The sequence below is a fragment of the Dermacentor variabilis genome, chromosome 1 (assembly GCF_050947875.1).
Source record: "Dermacentor variabilis isolate Ectoservices chromosome 1, ASM5094787v1, whole genome shotgun sequence".
NCBI classification, from domain to species: domain Eukaryota; kingdom Metazoa; phylum Arthropoda; class Arachnida; order Ixodida; family Ixodidae; genus Dermacentor; species Dermacentor variabilis.
The window spans coordinates 207,658,229-207,681,869 of record NC_134568.1 but is presented as its reverse complement, the minus strand read 5'-3'; the positions used below and the strand labels follow the sequence as shown (position 1 = coordinate 207,681,869).

Sequence of the window (23,641 nt, the reverse complement as noted above, 5' to 3'; positions counted from 1 at the left end):
ACTTCACACATTTACGCACTCTCTCAACATAATTTAACCATTTTCTTTCAGGTGTTCCTGTGAAAAGCAATAAATAAAAATATAACAGGCACACAATATCAACAGACTCAGTAGCAGACGATGCGTGTATCCATACAGGCCCCTGACCGCAGCGTTACTCCTGCTGTCAAAATGCGGAGAGGCAGTGAACTATGCCGGTCGGCACACCTACCTACCCCCCCCCCCCACCCACCCCCATCTAGCAACTGTACAGAACTCTGTGGTTATGTCTGTTTATGGCACTAACATACACGGATAGTGTGTTGGATGTTCTGCAATATACTGGCACAGTGTACATTGCCTGCACAGTTTTAATACTTTGCACACTAAACAACAAGCAAAAATTATTGCATTTCTTATATTACACCATTACCATACTGGGCGATTCTTTTGTCATATAATCTGCAAATGACCCGTCATGACAGTGAAGCTTTAAACTTTTATTGGCCTTATACATCACTATGAATGAGCACAAAACAGTCGATGGGAACTTGGACTTTACAGTTTCATAGACTCATTTTTGCAGTGCATCCATGAAGTTGCTCTAGGAAATGAATGCAGATACGAGTACATAGCCACATTTCTTGCAAGCTGACAAATGGCAGAAAGAAATTGAGAGAGACAGATGGAAATTAACAATGCTTATGCAACGGAGTCTCATGTGCCAAAGGTGTGCAAGTGAAGCTGATGCAGTCCAACACCACAGTCTATCAGCACAGGCATCAGTGTTGCACCAGCTGCCAGTCTTGGATTCAGTCTTGGTTTGAAGCACACAAAGTTTTTCAGAAGTAGCACCCTCCAACAACAGCAACTGAGATCCGTTCCAAAATGGTGATGACGATGAAAGAGGAGGCTGGATTTTTTTTGTTTGTTTTTTCAGGAGACAATTTGAAGCATTGTGGTGCATGCTGCGACGTGTTCCTGCCTGGGCCCATCGACCCTTGGGAAGTTTTGCCGGCAGCTAACTAGGGTCCCGCACGCAAGCAGTCCGACCAAGGGCCCTCTCCCCATTTATCTGCAAGAAGACACTGCCATGTTGTGATGTGTGCCTCACTTGGCCTAGCTGCTGCTGCTGCTGCTGTTTGGTTCTAACGTTTGAATCCCCGGAGCAGCTCAAAACTCAAGGTGTAGGAAGGTGTGGAAAGGGGTAAGGGGAGCAAAGAAGTTAGTCCCTCTGGTTTACAAGCCTTCCTGGTGCGGGCCATACTTACCTTCTTCTTGGCTAGCAAGGCACACTAAACTAGCCACAACGCATCAGGAGCCCACATTTGTCACCTCCCAAACATGGGGTAAAACAGCAATAAAATAAACACTAAGTAGGGCAGAAGAAAAAAAAAACAATTAAAACAACCACCATTACAGAAATCACAGCAAAGAAAATGCCTACTATTTACGACCAGAGGGACAGAACTACTAAAAGGAATAGGGAAAAAGGGCTTGGGAAATATTGGGGGCCGCAAGAAAGCTCTACTACCTTGCCCGTGCTGGTGCCGGGCTGATAGGGCAGGCAAGTCGATCCTGAGGGCCCCTGCCTGTCTCCCGCATGGGGCTCCCAGAGCAACCGGTGGCGCCTGTCTAGCTATTGGCTGCTGAAGCCCACTGGCAGCATAGGATTCTTTAACGCCGCCGCACAGGGCTATGGCTGCCACTGCGCTTGGACTCCTGCAGATTCAAAAGAACAAGCAAGAGCAGCTTAACACAAACACCAGAAATTCCCCATTCTCCCTAGATAGCAGACAACGTTCAAAACTGCACTGAAACAAGGTTTTACTGAAAAGGCTTACCGGCTACTTAAATGGCATACGCTTAGGGCAGGCTGGGTTTAATTGCCTGCATTTGAGTGGCACCATAATGGAAATCTTGGAATTTAGATCACATATGTGCACCAAATTCTCTGTACAGGGGCATTTCTGCATTCTGCATACACTGAAATGTAATATAGTGCAGAACCAAACCTGTGAATGTGTACTCAGGAGTACAATGTCATACCCACTCGACCACCATGGCAGGAATGAGTGTAGGGAAACAAATAGTGTGTGCAGAGGAAACAACATGCAAGAACGTAGAGTTGAATCTGAAAGTCAGAGTTCAATACATACTGTATTATAAAGTCAACAACAGATTTTTAAGACACCCAATTTATCAGACATGTTCCATAATTCTGACGGTTGCACAGCCCCACCATAGAGCCAATTTATACAGTCAAACCCACTTATAGTGAAACCTCGTTAAACCGTAGTTGGCCGGAGCTCGGAAAAAGTACGTACTAAGCGGTAGTACTGCTTAACCGAATAGCATGAGAGCGCCCACTTACCTGTAAAAAACAGAACTCTGAGAGAGTGCGATCAAAGGGAAAAAAACATGCAGTATTCATTTACTTTGCGTGACAAACATGTTATTTGAGTTTGATGCCGCGGCGGCCTAGCAATGACAGCGGTCTCAAACTTGCTGAAGCTGTGAGCCAGCTTTTCAGCCCACCCTCTCTTCTCGGCAAACACTCGCATGGCAGATTCCTCGTTGGCGTTGCATATTCGCCGTGCACAGGTGCGGTAATGCTGCAAAAGTCGCGGGGCACCTTTTCATTGCGGGGTGCTGTTCTCGTCGCGACGATTGCATTCATGAGGCTGACGAACGCACAGCTTCTGCTAATGTCGGGCCTGAATCGCCTGTGCTGTTGCTTTCTGTGTTGTCCTTATCACTGTCGCTAGGCGACACTTCGGCAACAACAGAGGCCACGTGAAGTCGAACCTCGTAGCCGACACCTCTTCACGGTCGCAGCAGCGCTGCCTAGCAATTTCTTCGCATTCCAAATGCCACACACCGTAGTCAACAGTACAACCATGTCGCGTGCCAGTGCCGACTTTTCGTATCACGTTCGATAGCACGAATGATGTCTAATTTTTTTTTTCCTATGCTGAGCACCCGGCGTCTTTTTTATCCAATTTCGGCATGACTCAAGTTCTCGCTTGCACGATGCCACAACGCTCTATGATGTTGATGAGGCTTCACGTGCAAATGCACAGGGCGCTTGGAGGCAGTTGTGTTGATCTCTGAGGCTTGTTGTTCTGCCGGACCGCCCGATGGAGATGACGCACCGCTGTGTTTGCGCGAAGAAAAGTGAAATCACTACGTGTTAACCGACACGTTCGCAAAAAGCTGGTATGGTTTACGCGAATACAAAACACATTATGTTCAATGGTCGCAGAGTCGGGGATTTGACTTTACTACTTTTAAAATGAAACTACTGTTTAAGCAGGTACAGTTTAACGAGGTTTTACTGTATATATAGCATTACTGGTTTAACAACACTCACCCTACACATCGCTGGCCACGTGCACCTCCCTTCCACCCTTCTGATACATGAGTCAACACTGCACTGACGTCGGGCTGGCGATGCGTAAGGCAAAGGTATGAAGCACACAGGCGGGCAGGCTTCAGTTATTCAAGCTATGTGCTGGCTACTCAGCATTTCCAGTGTATGGTAGAGGGATTTCTGCGTATCGCATATCAGAAGAGATGATGCAGTGCTGGTACAGGACTGGCAGCTCCATTCGCATTTGGCTCGATTGTTGCTTTACACATGAGCTAAGTTTCCAATGACAATGACACGGAGCAGCCAAATCAGGGTGTCTACCAAGTTGACATTTCTTAATTGCATGAGTTTTCCAGGTTTTTCTTGAGTGGCTTTGCAATATTCCCTGAGCGACACAGAACATTGTTATATGTCAAGATGGACTGAGAGAGTTTATTTTGGTTTGGATGAGGGACACCTGCATCTCGGCGCACGCCAACACTTTGTTTTTTGAGCTCAAGCTCCTTCAAAGAAGAGGTGGCACACCTCCTTTCCCATTCATTCCTCAATACGCAGCTCCTTTTTGTTCTCATCCTCCTTTCTCTGTATGTTCACCCCGTGGACCATTTGAAACATTCTCTTGGTCAGTTATACAGTCAACATCTGATTTTTCGGACTCCCTAAGAGCCGGGAAAACTTCCGAAAATCCGGGCAGTCCGAAAAAATGAACGCACGAGCCGAGTTCTGAAACGATCTACTTTGGCGATAGTAGTATCACTGTCAGGCACGCGCCAATTGATTGGTTGAGCAAAATCGGATGACATAGCTCATCCAATTTTGCTAAAACAACCAATCAGTGCACGCCTGATGGCGAACTATCGCCGAAGTGGATCGTTTCAGAATACAGCCCCTTGTCTTTTACTGCCCTTAAGGGGGGAACATGGCCCTCGAAAACCAAAATATCGCAAGGAAGTCGATTTTTGAAAAACCATTGTGAGCATTTTTGGGTTGCATGACTCATAAACTACCTGTTCTGTAATTATCAGCACCTAATTCAACTGCAAAGTACCAAAACGCTACTTTTGAGGCCACCGCAGCCCACAAAACACGCGCAAATGCCGAAATGAAGTCAAACTTCGCGCGTGCCATCCCCGGCCCATGCGGCCTGTCCGCGCCACCTTGGTGTCGTTTTGACCGTGAATTCTTTGTCTCTGTTTTGCCGCCTTGCAAAATGCCACCGTTGGTGCAGTTGAGGCGCTATTGGCGTTTTCCTGCGATGCGGAGCGCTGATTGGCCGGAGCAGCGCGTTCAAATCTCACAGGCCAAAGCGCGCCTGCAATTGGCTGCTGCACGGGCGGCGGCAGCTGCTCCCTTTGATGCCGCGCCCGCCGCGCTCGCGACGTTGTTGCCCCTTGCTCCGTCCGCCTCAACATGAGCTTGCGAGCTGCTCATCGCCTTGCGCTATCTTTTAGATTATTTTCTCAGCTTTTTTTCCCACTAGTTCTATGCTGCACGCGATACCGGCAAAGCCCAAGAAAGTGTAGATGTTCGGTGCGCGATATGCGTCTTGTACGAGCATCAAACTTCCGATATTCCGCAGTGAGTGCCGACTGCGTAGACGCTTTTCAGCAGCGGAACTGTGCTGTTGGCTGTCGCCAGTCGAAAATCCGACACATTGAGTGTGCCTGGAGCAGCAAGAGCTAATTAGAAGCTCCGCAGGAGCTTTCTAATAAAAAAACACATGTGTTCAACTTTAAGGCCCGTTTTCTCGGAATGGATTTTTTCGCTAGTAGTGGTGCTGGGGAAGGCGATATCTCAAGAACCGCTCTTCAGATTTGTATGCCATTTTTTTTTTATTCTGTTCCTGAATGACTTTTCCAGGGGGTAACAGGTTTCTTTTTTTGAAAGCTGGTGCAGTTAATTTATAGTAAGCAATTAATTTTTGATGAATGTGGTCATTACTAGCTACTCAAATTCAAAATTGTCTTAAAATTTTGTGGAGGGGAAATTAAAGAAAATGGCTCTTTAGCCCCCCGGGATATCTATCAAGGGATCATCACAATGAATTTCAGCTTCCTACGATGTCCTGGCTTTTCTCCAGGCTCTTCCTCAGGCATATACATGAATCACCTAGTTAGTCAATAACTCTGGAACTAATAAACACATCTTCGTGAAACTTTGTAGTTTTTCATAGTTCGGTGGTGTGAACGAACCCTGAAAGTTTCATCCGGATATCTTAAAAAATAAAAAAGTTCGGTCTCCAGGGTAGCCTCTCCCCTTAAGCGCTAAATTCACCACGCACATCCGAAGAAGCTCCAAGGCCAGCCTTTTTTTAGGCATATTGGTGCTCGTACTGCGACAGGAGATGGCTGGTGCATGCGTGTATGATTAAGGAGTACATACTGTCTTGAGACAATTGCCTCTTCCCACGCTTATGCATCACTGCATAACATTACTGTACTGAGGCGAAGCTGACGTTTGGGAACAGTCTTAATGCAACGTGTTGTGCTTTCCGAGCTTCGAAGCCCAGGAAGGACATTAAAGGACCACAAGAGGCGGAGTTGGTGCCAGTGCTAACAGCGGCAAATTCTTTCAATGAAGAACACAGCACAGAACAGCAAGAAGCTTAATAGCGAACGTTGAAGCAGCTAGGCCTAGCGTTGCCACGATGGTGACTACAAGGCTGCCAGCGGATCTGCGTGCGAGAGCGCTGGTTCGAGGCGGCGGCTTTAACACTGTTGTGGACCTGCGGTCACGGCAAAATGTCCGGAAAATTGGACGGCCCGAAGGGTTCTTGTGTCCGAAATTTCAGACATTTTGATACACCGACTCTATGGGGTACGTGGTGGTGCCGTGAAGGTGTCGAAATTATCGGGCGTCCGGAAAGTCGGCCGTCGACTCTACATTGGCCACTCCTCTAACGGACGACACAGCGTCAAAGACAATTTAATATGATTCCTCTTTTGTTACTCGAGCCAGCATTATTGAGTCTTTCTTCCCTTTCAAGAAGATTTCAGCTCATTTTCTCTAATAGAAGCACAAATTTGCCGTGTTTTCCGAGTATTTTCAGACTATTCAATATATCCGAGAACTGGTGATTTTCCCGGTTGGTAGAAACCCTACAAATCAAGGTGCCCGTTACCTCCACATGATGCCTTCACTATGAGCATCTTGAAACTTGAACTGCATGTTAGATGAATGTGAATGCATTATCACGAAATTTTGAGGAGATAATTTGCTAAAGCAAATAAATCAGCAAGCCTTCTTTCTGCTAGATCGCCGAGTAATGAATCAATTTCTCTTTTTTTGCTGAATTCACTGTTCTTTTTTTTTTTTTGTTAGGCATTTCCACAGTCCTCGTACTTGTCCACAAAATCAGTTGACTAGTGAGCAAACCACACTTTGCGCCAAGCTATAAATGCATATATCCCTTACCTGCTTTGTCTTTGCAGCCATGTCACGAGCAAGGGCTCGTTTACGACGCTCTTCCTCTTCCTGTAGTTGCTGCTGCTGCCGTCGGCGCTCCCGCTCCTGTCGCCGCTGCTTCCGCTCTTCTTCTTTTCGTGCTATCTAAATGTTGAAAGTATAAATGAGGCTCTATAGGTAATGAATACAGAGCCTTGTTAATAGTCGTACTCACTTAAGGGGAGATGCTACTCGAAATGAAAAAAAAAAATTTGTTATTTGTACTAGAGAGTTGAAAATACTGCCATTCATAGCGTTTTTTATGTGGCTTTCAAATATGTCATTAGTTGCTGTGTAGCTGCTATATTTTTTTTAGTTATGTCTTACACATCTGCAAAATAAAGTGAAATTTTCATGAAAAGCATTGGCTGTAGCTGATTTAGCTTTTTATATTTAGCTTTGCAGTGCTGATATCTATCCAAACTGCATATATAATTAATGGAACTAGGCAAGAAAAGTTTAGTAAACTTCAATTTTTTTTTCGCATTCCCATAAGAATAACCATTGTGCACTTATAATTGTCCTATACTAACGATATTTGGCACACATACACTTTAAGATATGCAGAACACCGATATCTACTTGAAATTGCAATATCTCTTGGCAGAGCTGCAAAAGTGCAGGGTTATATGGGACTGTTAAAAAAAAAAAATTTGTTAGAAGGTGTCTTAGTTTTTTTTGTGCATAGTTTCAGGAATTGTACATGCTGTTAGGATAGATATTAGCACATTGAAGTCTATAATGAGCTAAATAAGCTACAGCACGATGCTTTTTGTGAAAATTTTATAACCAAGGTAGTGACTATACTCTGCAGTTGCGTAGGGCACAACTAAAGAAATATAGACGTTACACAAAAACTAATGATATTTGAAACCTACATAAAAAAACTAAATGAATGGCAGTATTTTCAAATTTCTAGTACAAATAATGAATTTTTTTTTCCCGACTGGCACTCTATTTTTCGACTAGAAACTCTATTGTTATAACCTAGTTGCAACAAGAGGGGACAGACATCAAAGCATTTTAATTAGACGGAAAGAAGTATAGTTGAACCCACTTATAACATTGCCAGTTTTAACAATACTTGAATGTAATGATGAGCAACTGCAGCACCATGAATGTGTTTCATGATTATGCCACTGTTGAAAATTTATGAAAGCAACGAAGTAGAATAAACTTGGTTACCTATGTGTTAGGCTGAGGCCTGTGCCACTAGGTGGCTGCACTGTGGAAGCTGCTCACGTTTATGCCTCCGCTCACACGGTATTTCGCCTGATGTGCTGGTGTTTAGGGGAATACCGGACTCGCTAAAACTCTCTACTACCAGACACGAGGGCAGAGTGGACGTAAAATCATGGTCAGCTTCGCTTTGTACCGCTGATGGGAAGATATTGTCGACACGGCATGAAACCTCGTCTTTTGTCGACGACTCTCAAATTCAATAAACTGTGTTTTTTTCCCCCCATTCAAATGCGCCTTTTCCGATTGCCTGATAATTTGGAAAATTTTGCCGTCCATTCCGAGCAAGAAAAATCCATCTGCGACTGCACTTATTTGCACAAAAGATCAAATTTCAATATAACGGACCAAACTGCCAGTTTTACAACTTCGTTATATCAAGGTTTGACTGCATCTGATAATTCCTTATACTCATGTTTGTTACAGAGTTTTAGAATAGGGGCCCCAAAATTTTGATGCCCCCAAGAGCTTTGTGGGTGTTAGCATTGGGGCACACAGGAGTGAAGAGTTTTAGAATAGGGCTCTGCGTTTGTGGATAGCATCTTGCGCTTGCAGCGCCACTACAGCATAAAAGAAAAGCCATTATAAACAAATATACCATTTTATAAGCAGATTAATTTTGACTTTTGTGTTTTCACTTTTAAAGAGGTTATTCTATTAGCAGCAAGCAATTTGTTGTGCTTAGTTTTTGAGTACCAACCTTACATGCCTTCACGAGCAAAGTTGAAGTGTGTTCGGCCTACGAGCCATGAAATTGACAATCGAATTCAGAATTAGTGGCATCTAACTAATCAATCTTTATAACACACGTTAGTTGAAAGCGATAACTGCAGTCACTTCTAGCTTGCGAACTTCACGCTTTACCATGAATCGAGCCCAGTGTGGCGCTAGGTTAGAGCCGTCGCTTCAATGGGTGCTGCCCTGTTTGTTGATGCAAAGCTTTGGGGTAGCTATTGGGACTCCTGCTAAATCAGTGAAAGCGCATGCCTGACACATAACCCAAACGTAGTTTGCACCTCGCACATGTGCAGTGCCTTCAACGTTATTTCTTTGGGGCCCCAAAATGTTTTGGGCCTCTATTCTAAAACTCTCTATTATATCAAGGTTCAACAGTAAAAGGAAGTGTGTTAAGGAATCTGCTGAGACATTGTGGCTACCATTTAGTGAACAAAAAATGGCACAAAATTTTAAAGGAGTTTGTACTAGCTGAAGCAAAGAGGAACATACTTCATTTTTGTAAAGTTTCAAGTTTTTTTTCAATGGTTCTGATACTTTTTACAATTCTGTATAGGCATAAAATACACACAAATTTAAATGTCAGTGATGAGTGTCTTGTAATGCATTAAAAGTTGGAGGACTTGAATTTGCTGGAGAGAGGAAAAAATATAGAAGAAGAAGAATGAGGTAGACAGAACATTGGCACCATGCCATACCTGTTCCTCAGTAAGAGGCAGCCAGTAGATGCAAGGGCTCGCTTTCGTTTTACGGAACAAATCATCCAGCAATTTGGCAGGTGTGTCCTCTTCCGATTTGCGCTTTGCCACTAGGGAATAATCATAAATATTTAACATTCAGACTTAATTGCGAAGGAATATGAAACTAAATGTTTTCTTTATCTGCTTACAACATTTGTAATTACACTCATGTTCTAGCTGAACATGACTTCACCAGTGGATGTATTCTCTAGGAGTCCACCTAGTGGACTGTTCATTTCGGCCGCTGCTGATTGGCTGAGCTGCTCGGCTCCTCCTCGTTCATACAGCTGCATCCAATCAGCAGCAGCCGAAATGGACAGTCCACTAGGTGGACTCCTAGAGATCTGTGATTAAGGTGGCCAACAAGCATAAGCACTTTGCAAGGTAAGACTTTGGAATAATTTTCAAGCAAAGCAATGAAAGAGAACAAAAACTAAAGCTCATGTGCAGCTGCTATTAAAGGGCCCTGGAACACTTTTTAAACATGGTAAGAAAATGTTGCCAATCTATCGTAGAGGCTGCTATGAACGTGTGCCGAATATTACTGCACTGCATGCAGCAGGGAAATTACACTCTCGTGTCAAAAACAGCAAAAAATCGCTTGCTCTCGCTCTGAAATGTCGTCACATCACAAGCAGCTGGACCCACCAAAGCTATTGGTGGGTTTTGTGATCACAAAAGTATCCAAGCAAAAGATCCAAAAGCATCAACAGGGAGGAGATGGCGCCACATCATGTGTATAAAATAAAATTATTATTGTTCAACTGAATGACACTGAGCAGTCCGCGTTATGAACTCCTAGGGGCAAGCGAGCTCGAGGCACTGGCGAGAGCTTGCGCGGACAATGAACGTGCAGAAAAACACATTTCACCAAATGGATTACAATGCTTTCGCATTCCCACACATAAGCAGCCTGTGCATCTGCCAAATTTCGGTTATAGTGCTCTACCGCTTACGCTGCAGAAATTCCGAGACTGCGGCGACTTGTGTAATAAATGGCCTACGCTGTACATCCATTCTGTATCAATCTTTTCCAGTAGGTTTTGTCAACTGCAAGAACCAGCTCATAATGACACATTTTCATTATGTCTTCCTTTTATGCTCTGAATTATCCACTAAAAATGAAAGCTGGCCAGATTTGCATACTGCCCTGTACTCTTTCAGAACATTACAATGTTATCCATAGCATCCAAAGTGGTCAACTTGCAAGCAGGCTGCTTATATTGCATGCGAGTGAAACCTCCTGGAAATCTTGGGGGCTGTGGTGCATTTCTATGCCCCATGGCCACCAGGGTTTATAGACGCCTTCAGTTGCACTGCGTGCAAATTTCTGGGTATGGAGTGACCAAATGTGTGCAGTGTCAAGCAAGAAGACACCCCGTTCCTTTACCTTTCTTGTCTCGCCGTTCTCGCTTGTCTGGCGGAGAACTGGCCCTATTCCGAGATGGGGCTGGTGCCCGCTCAGCAGGTGGTGGAGGTGGTGTCTCCTGACGCAGTTTGTCCCGGTCCCACTCACGTATTGGCACAGCAGGCCGCCTGTTGACTGTCTGTCTTTCAGCCATCAGAGTCCTATCTGAGCGTGCTGGAGGCGCTGAAAGAGTGCCCCGAGCCTCGCGAGGGTCCTTAGGCTCTCGAGGATCCCTAGTTTCCCGGGGCTCTCTAGGGTCTCGCAAAACTTCTCGTGGGTCACGCAATACTTCACGTCCAGCTGGCAGACGGTTGTCCACCTCTACAGTGCGCTGAAATGCTGGTACACTCCGTTCTGTTGTAGCTGCTGGCCTAGGTGGTGGTGGCGGTGGCGTGGGAGGCTCCTTTTGACGTTCCATCTGTGCAGGCACAAAGCATCGTAAATTCATGTTACACGGCCTCACATTGTGCCAATGCTCACACAACTAATTAGTGAAGATTGTACTTTTAGACAACCAAATAAAATTGCACGCAAACATTCCCAATGTGCTTGGACATGACTCGTAATATGTAAAGGCAACTGCTGAAGTCTGTGCCAAAATTTAATATGGCAACCAGAAAAGTCAGATGGGAGAAAAGTGTAGCCTAAACTTTTAACACGTAAGCATTCTTTGGCGAGTACCCCAGTAAAACCTGTCCGTAACGCGAAAAGTGTCACACTCTTTGCAAATGTATAATTGGTGAAGTTAAGACATTTAATTGTTATAATAACGTAAATGTAGATGATCAGTAGCTTTAGAATCGATATGGAAGAAATGGAAATTAAAAAAAAATGAGAACCATTGTCGTCATGCCCACTAGAAACAGGGTGTCTACCAAGTTGACATTTCCAAATTCCCCGAGTTTTCCAGGTTTTCCCTGAGCGCCTTTGCAAAATTCCCCGAGACACAGAACTTTGTTTTATATCAACAAAGGCTAACACCATCTCGCTCGATGCAGTCACTCCCTAGTAAGCGTGTTAAAAAATAAAAAGCGCCTTAATCCAGCTAAGTAGTAGTGTTTATTTTATTCAAAAAGGAAACAGAAGGGAAGGGTTAGTTAGTAAAATGCACAGTGAATATTAAAAAAAAAAAAATGGTAAAACCCACTGCAAATCGAGTCGAACATTCTCAAATACAAATAAAAAGGAGATGCATGCAGAAGCAAATATTTTCGAACATAAGCTATTTCTATTAACACATAGCAAGCTAATCGCATGGTATGAGGCCTGAAGTTTGTCAGAAGTGGGATTCTCTCTTAACAGATGATAAGTCAACCTTAACTATCCATACTCTCAGCCCGTGCACAACGCCTCAGTGTTGCGTTTCATTGCTTTGAACAGTTTATTTTGGTTCGGATGAGGGGCACCTTAATCTCAGTGTCAGCCAACACTTTGTTTTTAGAGCTCACTTCCTACCCGGTCATTCCGCAATGCTTAGGTCCTTTCTGTTCTCGTTCTTCTGCCGCGTGTTTGCCCCACAAACCATTTGAAGCATGCTTTTGGTCAGTTGCACAGTCAACACTCACATTTTTGGACTCTCTATAGGCCGCAAAAATATCCGAAAAATTGGGCAGCTTTAAAAAAATGAACACCTGTCTTTAGGAGCCCTTAAGGTCTCGAATCACAACAGGCACATCCAAAAACGCTCTGAAGGCCTGCCGGTACACTTATCAGGCACATTGGTGCTCGTACTGTGACAGGAGATGGCAGGTGCAAGCGTATATAATTAAGGAATACATATACACTGTGTCCCGTGGCAATTGCCCCTTCCCACGCTTGTTATGCTTCCCTTCAATACTTTCACATATGCTTCGCCCCGTAACATTGTTGTATTGGGGCAAAGTTGACTTTCGAGGACCAGCATTACATGCAATGCGCCATGCTTTCTAAGCTTTGAAGCCATCTGAGAGAACCACAAAGCCGGAGTGGGTGCCATTGCTGACAGTGGCAAATTCTTTCAATGAAGAAAATGGCTCAGAATGGCAAGAAACTTAATAGCGAACGTTGAAGAAGCCAGGCCTAGCGTTGCCATGGTGGTTCGCTACGGCTGCTAGCGGATCTGCGTGCAAGAGCACCGGTTCGAGGCGGCAAGGTAATCAAAATGGCAGTGGTGGTAGCTGCGGTTGGACGGTGAAGTGTTCTTGTGTCCGAAATTTCTGACGTTTGTTCGTATACATTGTCTGTATGGGCTATGAGGTGGTACCACGAAGCGTCCGAATTATCGGGCATCCGGAAAGTCAGCCGTTGAATGTATACTGGCAACTCCTCCAGCAGGCAACACGGCGCCGAAGATGATTCGTTGCGATTCCTCTGTTACTCGAGCCAGCATTACCACAACTTTCGTTCCCTTTCAATAAAGTTACAGTTAATCTTCCCTGACAGAGGCACAAATTCCCTGAGTATTTCCACACTTCTCAATTTCCCTGAGAATTCCCAGTTTTCCCAGTTGGTAGACACCCTGTGAAAGCTTGCTTTCCTTAAAAGCTTACTTTCCTGCACTACTGGTGTAGGCACAAAGAAGCCTGCTTTGGGATAGCGGAATTAAAAAAAAAAAAAAACAGAATAGCTGATTGTTAAATGTGATAATGGTTTAACAGTAGACGATTGGCAGCCTTTTTAAAAAAAAAAATGGGAAAGAAAAGGGTGACGGCGCCATCAAAGAGAGAGACAATCGGCTGTGACGGAATTTCGGCTCAGTTGATTCGATATATCCGCAAAATAAACGCATAATTAGTCAAGTTAACACATGTAATCATCATAATAGTCTAATAGTAGATGATTGTTAGCAATGGGTAGACATGCACATGTTAGCTAAATAATAAGCAAAAGCAAAGTAGCAGCCGAGCCAAAGAATGCTTGCGAATTAGTAAGCAATTCTCAGAATTTCTGTAGCATGTATTAGTTACAATTCCCTGCTTTTACAAGCTAAAATCAAGGCATGATTATAATGCACGCAGAAGTGGGAGAACTCCAGATTAATTCTGGAAACCTGGGGTTGTTTATTGTGCACCTAAATTTAAGTACACGAGTGTTTCTGCATTTTAACCTCATCAAAATGCGACCGCTGCAGCCAGGATTTCACCCATGACCTCAACTTTAGCACTGCCAACAAAGCATCAATATCAAATTTCTTGTGGCTCCAGCGTTCTTGGGATGGTAAGGAGACACCAAGGACGATGTAAGATCAGGACACCCCTCCACCTTGTACGAGAATGAAAACAGATTATGTGCATTCTCTTGTGCTCAGCGACCACCAAATGACTGTCATAACGATAGCAGAAGCACTTGATTTTAAAAGTTTAATCGCTGTATTTTTATTGAAAATTTGAAAATGAAAAACTTTGGTGCCAAGATGGTGCCAAAACTGCTGACTCCTGAGCAAAAGTTGCAATGAAAATAATGTTGCACTTATTGAAAAACCTCAGATGACACCAATGAATTCTTCCAAAGGATTATCACCGGTGATGAAACTTTGTAGAGCAAGGAGTGGAAAAAAAGATGAGCCAAGGCCAATAAAAGCACGGAAGAATAAAGCTAAAATCAGTCATGCTGATCCTGTTTTTTGACTGCCATGGAATTGTGCACCACAAAATCGTATCCGAAGGTCAAACTGTCAATGCAGCTTTCTACATGAAGGTCCTAAAGCGTCCGAGAGACTGTGTGCCCTAGGGGCAGTATTTAGTGCACGTGACAACAATTTAAAAAAAAAAAAAAAAAAAAGACTTCGCTGCTGACGTGTGAAAAAGACTTCCAAGAGTGCTTCCAGCAATGGAAGAAGAGGTGGAACCAGTGTTTTGTGTAATGGTGAGTATTTTGAAGGTGACCACATTGATGTACAGTCGAAACCCATAACGAAATCTCGCGACTACGAAATTCTCGCCAGAATTTCGGCAAACACCCTTAGGATTCAATGCACTTCGTACCTCTCGACTATGAAATGTCGCAGTGCTACAATCCTGCGTCAATGAAATTTGCTGTAACATAACCTCGCATATTGCCTACTCGCGGAAGGCTAGCAGGCTCCAAGATGTAAATGCGATTGCATTGCACTAAAATTGCGTAAAATACCATCACATTACACTTGTCTGGGCGCCGCCATTTATGCTTACGAAAACCAAGCGCTGGAAGCGATCGAGCTGAAAACCATTTCATGGTCGCCATCTTTTTGTTCTTCGCCTGTTAGAAGCGACAGCATGTTGCTACCGACATGCGACTATGGTTTTCGCTCATCTAGTGCAGTACGTAACGTGTCTCGGCAAGAAAAATGCAGGAAAACAAAACAAAAAAAATTCATGTCCCAATGATATGGAATTGTTTACGGTGCTTGCAGCACGGAGTGTCACGCATTGGGCCGTGATTGAGTCATCATCTGGGAATACACATTCCTTGTTTCAAGAACGCTGGTTTTAGTGCCACCTGGAAGGTTTCGTATGCGGATTTGGCACCGGCCGTGATTTGCGCAAAGGGGCCATGATTTCGATTGACTGCTTTCAGGTATATCAGATACGATCACATTCGCCCTTGGCACCGAACGCGTCGGTGCCTACGAGCTACAGTGTGCACTGGAGAAATGCTGCTGCATGTGTGCAGCGCTGTTGCTCTGTGTCCAGCGCCGAGTTATGCATTGCAAAAGTGATCTCCGAAAGCAACTGACTGAGAATACTGCTCGACAGCAGTGTTGCCACTGCTGATCGACGCATGCAGCACACTTTGTACTGTAAGCAAAACTGTTCTACTATATCCTAGTAAGCTTGCCAAAGTAGGCTAACGGAATTTTGACAGTAAAGCTTTCTTCTGCGACGCGTTACCCATCGGGTGCTGTCTCACTTCGCAACAACGAAAGTTTTGCTAAAGCAAAATTTTTTTGTGTTCCTCATCGATTGCTAGGTTTAACTGTACCGCATTTACTCGAATCTAACATTAATCTTTCCTCTGAGAAAATAGGTCCGAAAATTGCCTGCTCGTTACAATAAAATATAAAACTAAAACCACGTTCGCTGCATTCGCAATAGCCTACAGTCAGACACAGTGTCATCGCCATCACAAGATGGCGATGGAGCACGTTTTTGTGAAGGTTGCAGTGGGTTCATATGGTGATTGACTATGATCTGGAGCAGTATTCTCTGTCAATCACTTTCCCAAGATTTTGCATGACTCGGCACCAGCGTTTCTAGTGCTGTGCCACACTCGCTATCTGAGTACAGTGACAGGAACACTGTCAGCGGCATACTTCGACAAGTCTGATGCTGAGTCATGTAAAATCTTGCGGAAGTGACAGCAGTATTTGTAAAAGTGATTGATCGAAAATACTGCCCCTGGGTGGTTGTTATCCGCGGCCATTTAAAAGCAAATGGTGACGGTGACACACCGCTTTCATTAACAAAGCTCATTTAAAAATTTAATAACCCTTCTGTGAAAGTAAATTCTGCACATTTTGTTTTTTTCTTAACATGGGGTCAAATTATATTCAGGTGTACATTACATTCAAGGAAATGTTAGAATAGGGTAAATATAGAATCTGAAAGCTTGTGAAATATTTTTTATAACATACTGCTCACACTTTTGACAGAACTCATACCTTCTATACGGCAAAAAAATTGCTGCAAGAGAGAGACGATACAGTTGCTTCTAACTGGACAGCTATTTCAAATGCTTAAACAGGAGGGGATTTATATTAAAGGGTGCACTTGCTTGGAATTTTCCAGTAGTTATGTGTATGTGGCCCACTTTTCATTTGCCTCCTATACCTTAATGCAACACTATTTATGTGGCTCAAAAATAACATTTACAATAACAATCATTTACAATCAGAAGTACAGTTCATTGTAATGAAAGAGCTCACCGCTCACTGAAGGTATTCATAAACATGATTGCGCTTTGGATTCCGCTGAAAAATGTTCCACGACGGACTACACCTAGCCACTTTGGTGTCCCGTTGCAACAAAAATTCACGAATAGTTGGTGACAAGCCGTTGTGGAAAGCTCGCCATCAATACGTTTTACCAAGAGACTTCATAGGCAGTCGAGTACTAGATCACACATGGGCTAGACTGACAGCTGTCATAGTGAAGTTCAGGTCTGTATGTGGGCCTTTCCATCATAAAGAATCAGTCGATGACTGTACTCGGCAAGAATAATTTCAAATGGTACATTCAGGACGGACATATATGCTTTGGCCTGTAGCTTGGCTTGGTGGGACATTTGAGTTTCTTTTGCAAATGTTCTTTCTTTCTCGCTGATATTAGTATCTACGCTTATACCAAAGGCATTCATTCTCACGTCGGAGGCAAGTTTGTTCAAACGAGCTTCAACTACAGTAATAACTCGTTAAGTCGAACTGGCAGATCTAGGAAAATTGGTTAAGTCAAAATTTTTCGCAGCACTAAGCCCTTTCCCATACGTGTTGCGTATATTTATTGCCCTTTATCTCAAAGTATTTTTGGGCCAACTTGCAGATACCTCGAAATCTTGACTGAGAGTGGAACAAAAACTCCACTGCCAGACCAGTTATCAAGATTTGAGCGAGGCTGCCGCACCTACCACAAAGTAGACACTTTCACCGAATGCAAGTCGGAACCTAGCAACATAACTTTCTTGAGCAACCATGTGGCACGTCATGCGATGGGAGAGACGTGCGCAGAGGCAGGCCCTGCAAAACAGCATGCTCGACTCTTTATGTAAAGTACATGATTTACCATATCACAGGTGTGGTTCCCATTTTATTTTATTCTATGCAACACACGTGGCACAGATTTTTTATTCTATGCAATGTAGAATAACAACACACGGGTATGACTTGCTGGGAACGGTGCCACAGAAAGCCACATGAGCTTTCACGAGTACATGCTATGCAAGCAGGATTTACCAGTGACAGGCAAATTTACTGACGACGAAATTGCTGGGATAGCTAGAAACAGAGGGGACAGTAAAGACAATGGCAACAACGATGAAGGACCTCAAGAGGTGCTGACATCAGCCGAAAGAAGAATCGTGCTTCCTCTTGCTGCGAAATAAAGTTGAGCGCAGCGGCGGGAACAATTGGCTCATGCGATGTGTGAAGCAGCTCGAGGAAACATTTCTAGGTCCAAGTGCTACCGCAAGACAGGTTAACCTTGCGCAGTATTTCTGTATGGAATAAAATGGCATTGCCACAAAAATGGAGCTGGTTGATATTTCTGGTACCAGTTTAGAAGCTCTTGTTGAAAAGCTGGTCAGTATTGGTGAATTCTTTAGAAGGAACTTGACTTTCCAGCGCAATTTCTGCAACTTTGCTCTCAAATTTTTTCTGATTTTTACTAATTCAGAATTAACGAGGTATTACTGTATAATCTTAAACATGTTGCTGTGAGCACACCTTGAACTCTCTATTAAGAACCGCTCTTGCAATGAATTTCATGCAGCAAAACCTAGGTGATCAAACAGCATAGTGAATGTACCTCTTCAGGTGATGAGAAATCCACATGCAATATTTTAGGATTGCAGAGTGGCCATCGCAGGTTATGTAGTGCTTCTCGTGCTTTGACAGCATCTTCCTCCGATACATACTGAAATAGAAAAAAAAATTCAACACATGCCATCGTTTTAAGCCTTCTATGAAGTGTCAGGAACAACATGTAAAAATAGTGCAGCACTTACAGTTACAAAACATTTGGATTTGATTTTGTCGATCCAGAACTCCGAATCAACAGTGTCTCCAAATTCTTGAAGCAACTGCTTCAGCTGATTCAACGTAAAAGGCCGCACAAGGTTGCGCACGAATAAAATTCGGCTCTTGGGATTCCTTGGTGGGCTTGCCAACTTGCGCTGGCCCACTTCATCCTTGCTTGCAGCAGGCCTGCAGACATGCACACTAGTTAACAGCTTACTACAAAGAAAACTCTCCCGGGACTTATGAGATTGAGCAACACAGAGGAGCCCTCCTTTCCAAAGCACATTTCTCAGCTCCCATGGGTATGAGAAAAAAATTACTCCAATCATTTAATCAGAGTGTTCTTTCTTTCTCTATTGTTTTGTCAAGTGTGTGGCAGTAGAACCAGAAAATCAGCAGGATAGCAAAGCTCTGCAACACAAATCGAACCCCACAGTTTTAAATGAAGCAATTTTATCTGGGCCAGGGCTTAAGAGTACAGACAAAACATTTCAGACTCAAGAAGTTTGCGTTCTTTAATTCCTCTGTATATACATAGTTATCTCTGGCCCAGAAGTAATGGCAAAAGTTGGAGAATACATTTTAGTACAAGTTTAAAGATCACGCAGGCTCCCAACCTCACACTACGGCATGCTGTGCCAAGACATTAACAAGTCATCTTCCAAGGCTCCTAAGTTCTCTGTGACACTGCACGAGGACTGCCGACATCACCAATCAGGATTCTTGCACACAGTACAACAGGAGGAGATGCAGCTTTGCTGCCGAGCTTGCTTGACTCTTCGCTTTCCTGCATGTGCTGTCAAAATTAGAGTGGCGTGTGTTTACAAATGAAAGCAGACTATCATTGATTGACTGATTGATTCAAGGGTTTAACCTCCCAAAACAACACTGGGGCTATGAGAAATGCCGTAATGGTGACGCACACTACAGCCTGTTGCCACCGTCTGACTTTGCAATTGCCCTCCTTGCTGTTATCCAATGTTGCTAGTGATTTTCTGCAAGCTGGAATTGTTACCTTTTGTGGGTCAAAACACAACAGCACTGCATTCAGCAGCAAACGCAGACATAATGCATAGATTAGCCATGTGCAACTTGCATCTTTCTCTTCCCTGGCACGTTTGTATTTTCTTTCTATACCCCACGTCTTTTTAACCAGAAGCAATAGGTTCTACTGGTAACAAACTGCCATAAAATGAAACCAAATGTGGCTGCACCTCCCTCATTAAAAGCTTGGGAGGAGTAACTCGAGCACAACCTCTGCTGCGAAGTCTGGAACAAGAAACAGCCAGGTGGCTCTTTAGAGCACTAACGGAGCGCTGCCAACTGGGCTGGTCAGTATATGGGGTGATCATTTTTAAGTTTTCCAAAATTTTTAAAGATCACCTGTGGCAGGTAGCATAATGTTTGTCCTTGAGCTGGATTATTTGAAGAGGTAGACCTTACTAGCAAGATAACTATCAACACATTCAATTAAATAAAATTCTTATTCAGTATAAGAATCTTTTCTATGAAAGGTGAACATTAATGCTGTCACCAGCATTTGATAAAAACATTTCTCTTTCAATGAAGAGGCCACTCTTGACTATAAATACAAGCATCTCATACCTCGCAGGCATTGTGGCAAGGGTCGTTTTAACAGTTTCGTGACCGCACTTATTCCCATCGATAGCATGTTATTGATGGTTACATATTGAAATTTTGGGGCTCTCCAAGCGCTTCTGGACAGCCAGCACCATCTAATGGGTTAAAGAGGAACTATTTTACCATGTGGGGATATTGAAAGCGCTATCGTAGTCAGGGTAATGAGCACTTGTACTTTCGAAGATGGCATAGATGTTGCGTGCCACTGCTTCATGAAAACGGTGAATTTCGACGGTTTCCGATGCATCTGGGCTTGAATTTCCGGATGATGGTACAGCATTGACTTGGAAGATGACCTCCATTCGTCAGACTTTAGTACGTATGGTAAAAGTGCGTCAAACCACCCCAGAATGTCAAACAGGCATATGCCAGTGATTTTCACTTTCTTCTCGAACTGTTTCACCGCTGCTGCGCATTGATCTAAGTACACCTAGCGTGTTCTAAAGGTCGCATTTCTTACCTGCAGGCTGTCAATGTCGTTTGGGCGGGACCGAACGACAATAATTAATGGCAGGTGGCCACGAGAGAGTTTCGCGCACGAAAGACGGCCGGCTGTGGATCGTGCTCAGGAGTACCGCGCAGCAGTTTACTAGGGCTAATGTTTTTCTATGTATCTGAAGAAATCTTGTACATACAGAGCTTGTATATGCAGGATTATTCCATATGGCCCTTGTGTTCAATATGTACATTTCGAATTTTTTAAATGTTTATTTTGTGCAAAGCAGCATCGATGTTTATATCAATCTTTTTTGTTTTTGTTTCAATATTTTTGTTTTCATAATTCCTTTTGAACTATATTGAATAAATATGTTGTTTGAAATTAATACCATTGGAAAGACAATTCCTTGCTCTAGTACTCTTTAACAAACATCAAGCATTTTCTGTGGCAGGAAGGAAGAATATTTCCCAGACCACCAAAAAACTACCAATGTTCCTGCGGTCACGAAAGTGTGCTATGCACAGGCCCAATGCATAGAGTGCTATGCATTGGGCCGTGACTGGGCAATCGTCCGGGAATACGCTTTCCTTGCTTCAACAACGATGGTTTTGGTGCCACCAGACTGGCATTGTGTGCGGATTCGGCACCGGACGTAGATTTAAGCGAAGAAGCTGTGTAACAACGTTATTGCAAAGAGGGAGTGACGAATGTCCAAAGTAAACAAACAAACAGTCACAGTTTCGCCCGAAAGCAAAGCATTGATCGCGATAGCAAATTAGCAGACAGGTATTCCAAGTAAGGATAGCAGTTTTATCAGCCATATGAAGTTGTAAACACTAGCTTACCAACGAAATTAACAAGCACCGTGTCACGCGCATGGAAGTAACATGAACATATCTTCCTTGATGACCGCAGTAAGTCGGTGTCAAGACGTTGGAGTGAGGAAGCATGGCAGCAACAGCGAGCGAATTGACCTTTGTGCTGGCTCTCACTTCAACAAGAACTAAACATCAAAAGCACAGTGTGTATGATGCTACTGGCACTGAACGCACTTTGTCCACATTGCAGATAACTTTGAAGATGTGGCCCGCATGGGCGTGCACTTTGTCAGCATCGCAGATCGCTCTCAAGATACGGTCCCCGTGTGGGTGTACACTTTGTCCACATCGCATATTGCTTTCATGATACGGCACTCACGCGGCCACACAGTTAACAGCAGCTACTGGAGTAGAACCCCCCGCTCCCTTGCATCTCCCCTGTGCCTCGTGCACAAGAGACGGCACACTTCTGCCCCGCTTTCCTCCCTTTCTCGTGCACATGATATTGAGCCACGATCGTCAGCTGACCCTCACAAGTCAAGTTGCCACCCTATTGCGAAAACCACTGTCTTCCAGTGCCCTCCAGTGTGAAACCAGGGCATGTTTTGATACTGGATTGCACTAGGGATGCTGGTGCTCGCTGGCAGTCACTGGGACACCAGAAAGAACGCTGGAAAAGAGCTGGGTCACACTGGACGAGACACTGGTTTCAGTGCTATGATGCTGGGGCGCACTGTTTGTGCTGTAAATGCACTGGTTCTCGCTGCAGTTCGCTGGCTCGCACTGGAAACTGGCTGGTTGCGTTTGTGCTGCACTGGTTCATATGCACAAGGAGTATAGGCACTGTTGAGCATTAAATGCTTTATACAATTTCATCACTAGATACTAGTCTCTTGTTCAATAATGCTACATCGTGGGGTCATAAAAGTTTATTTCGTGTCGCAGCTTGGAATACAGGTGCGTGATCACACACCTTTCATGGTTCATGCCCTGTTTATGCATGGATACCTGACAGTGAACAGCACTTTCGTTTTTTGCCTTTCTGTTCTGGGCGGATAGCTATAAGCATGAAATAAATCGTGCAAATGACGGTTCGTTTTTTAGTAGTTTGTACGCAACCAATGACTGTGAGTTGTCGCTGTGGTCACAGAGTTGTGGAGTCGATACGAAATCCAGAAGTTGTTCAGACATGTTAAATGGACTGCCAGGAGCCCTGCCGCTGATTGATATCGCACTGATAACAAAGCTGAGGTGATTCATGCGCTTCCACTTTCCTTAGTGTACTAAAAGACAATAGATAAAAGGCTCTGAGGGCCAAATACACACATTTTAGTAACCACCCGTTACCCATGCCAAGATCGTTCCCTTGCACCGAAGCTTAGGCCTAGCATATCCGCCAAATCCATCTACACGCTATGGGCCTGTCTGGGCTCAGAAATCAACAAGTCTAACAAGAATAAATCACTATATTTCAGCTTTCGCATCAGTGTTCTTAAACAATATTTTCATGCCTACAGTGTCAGCACAAGAAGCGATGAGTGGCGATGTGATGCGTTATAAATATATGTATGTGTACCGTCGCCGAAGGCTGCTAGCACTAGTCTACGCTTCTCTGACGAAGATATGCTACTTGACAGATGTGTCGATTGAAACTGATCGTTGAACTAAGGAAATGTTGCACATCCCTTCTGCGAAGAACAAGAAACAGCCATCAAACCCGGCAGTACAGTCGAACCCACTTATAATGATACCGGCTTTAACAATATATCGGTTATAACAATGAGAAGCTGCTGCACTGTCAACTTTTGTATGCTTTCCACGGTGAAATAACCCACTTACTACAATGCTCCGATGCCGCGTTATCGGCTATAACAATGAGGTTTGGCTGCTAGGTGTCCGAGCCAAAAGGTAGCAAAATGCGAAATCATTGAAAAAAAGAAAAGAAAACCAGAAATTCAAGCCGCTGCACGATGAGCCGCTGCTCCAACAGCCGCCGCGCACACGTTTTCTAGCGATCTTCACGCGCCTCTTTCCTGTTGCCCTTCCACCCCTCCGGACATGAATGGGCTGTGCCCGCAGCTCTACGCCGCCCCAACCTCCGAAACACGAATAGACCGCGCCAACTGCGCTGCTCGCAG

At 44.1% G+C, this 23,641-nt stretch overlaps 1 protein-coding gene across 4 annotated transcripts in view; it reads right to left on the bottom strand.

Annotated features, from left to right (window-relative positions):
- LOC142591543 (uncharacterized) overlaps positions 1-23,641 on the bottom strand; it is a 124,473-nt gene that overhangs the window by 18,634 nt on the left and 82,198 nt on the right. For 2 of the 4 annotated variants that reach the window (XM_075703864.1, XM_075703868.1), the window contains 6 exons: positions 18,593-18,791; positions 18,394-18,501; positions 10,901-11,336; positions 9,469-9,578; positions 6,767-6,901; positions 465-1,701 (listed from right to left, as the gene is read on the bottom strand). In XM_075703864.1, the coding sequence (XP_075559979.1) occupies positions 1,657-1,701; positions 6,767-6,901; positions 9,469-9,578; positions 10,901-11,336; positions 18,394-18,501; positions 18,593-18,791 (1,033 nt within the window). In that variant the 3' untranslated portion in view covers positions 465-1,656. Of the gene's footprint in view, positions 1-464; positions 1,702-6,766; positions 6,902-9,468; positions 9,579-10,900; positions 11,337-18,393; positions 18,502-18,592; positions 18,792-23,641 lie in introns of those variants that run through there. The other 2 variants (XR_012830456.1, XR_012830457.1) reach the window with 2 other exon arrangements.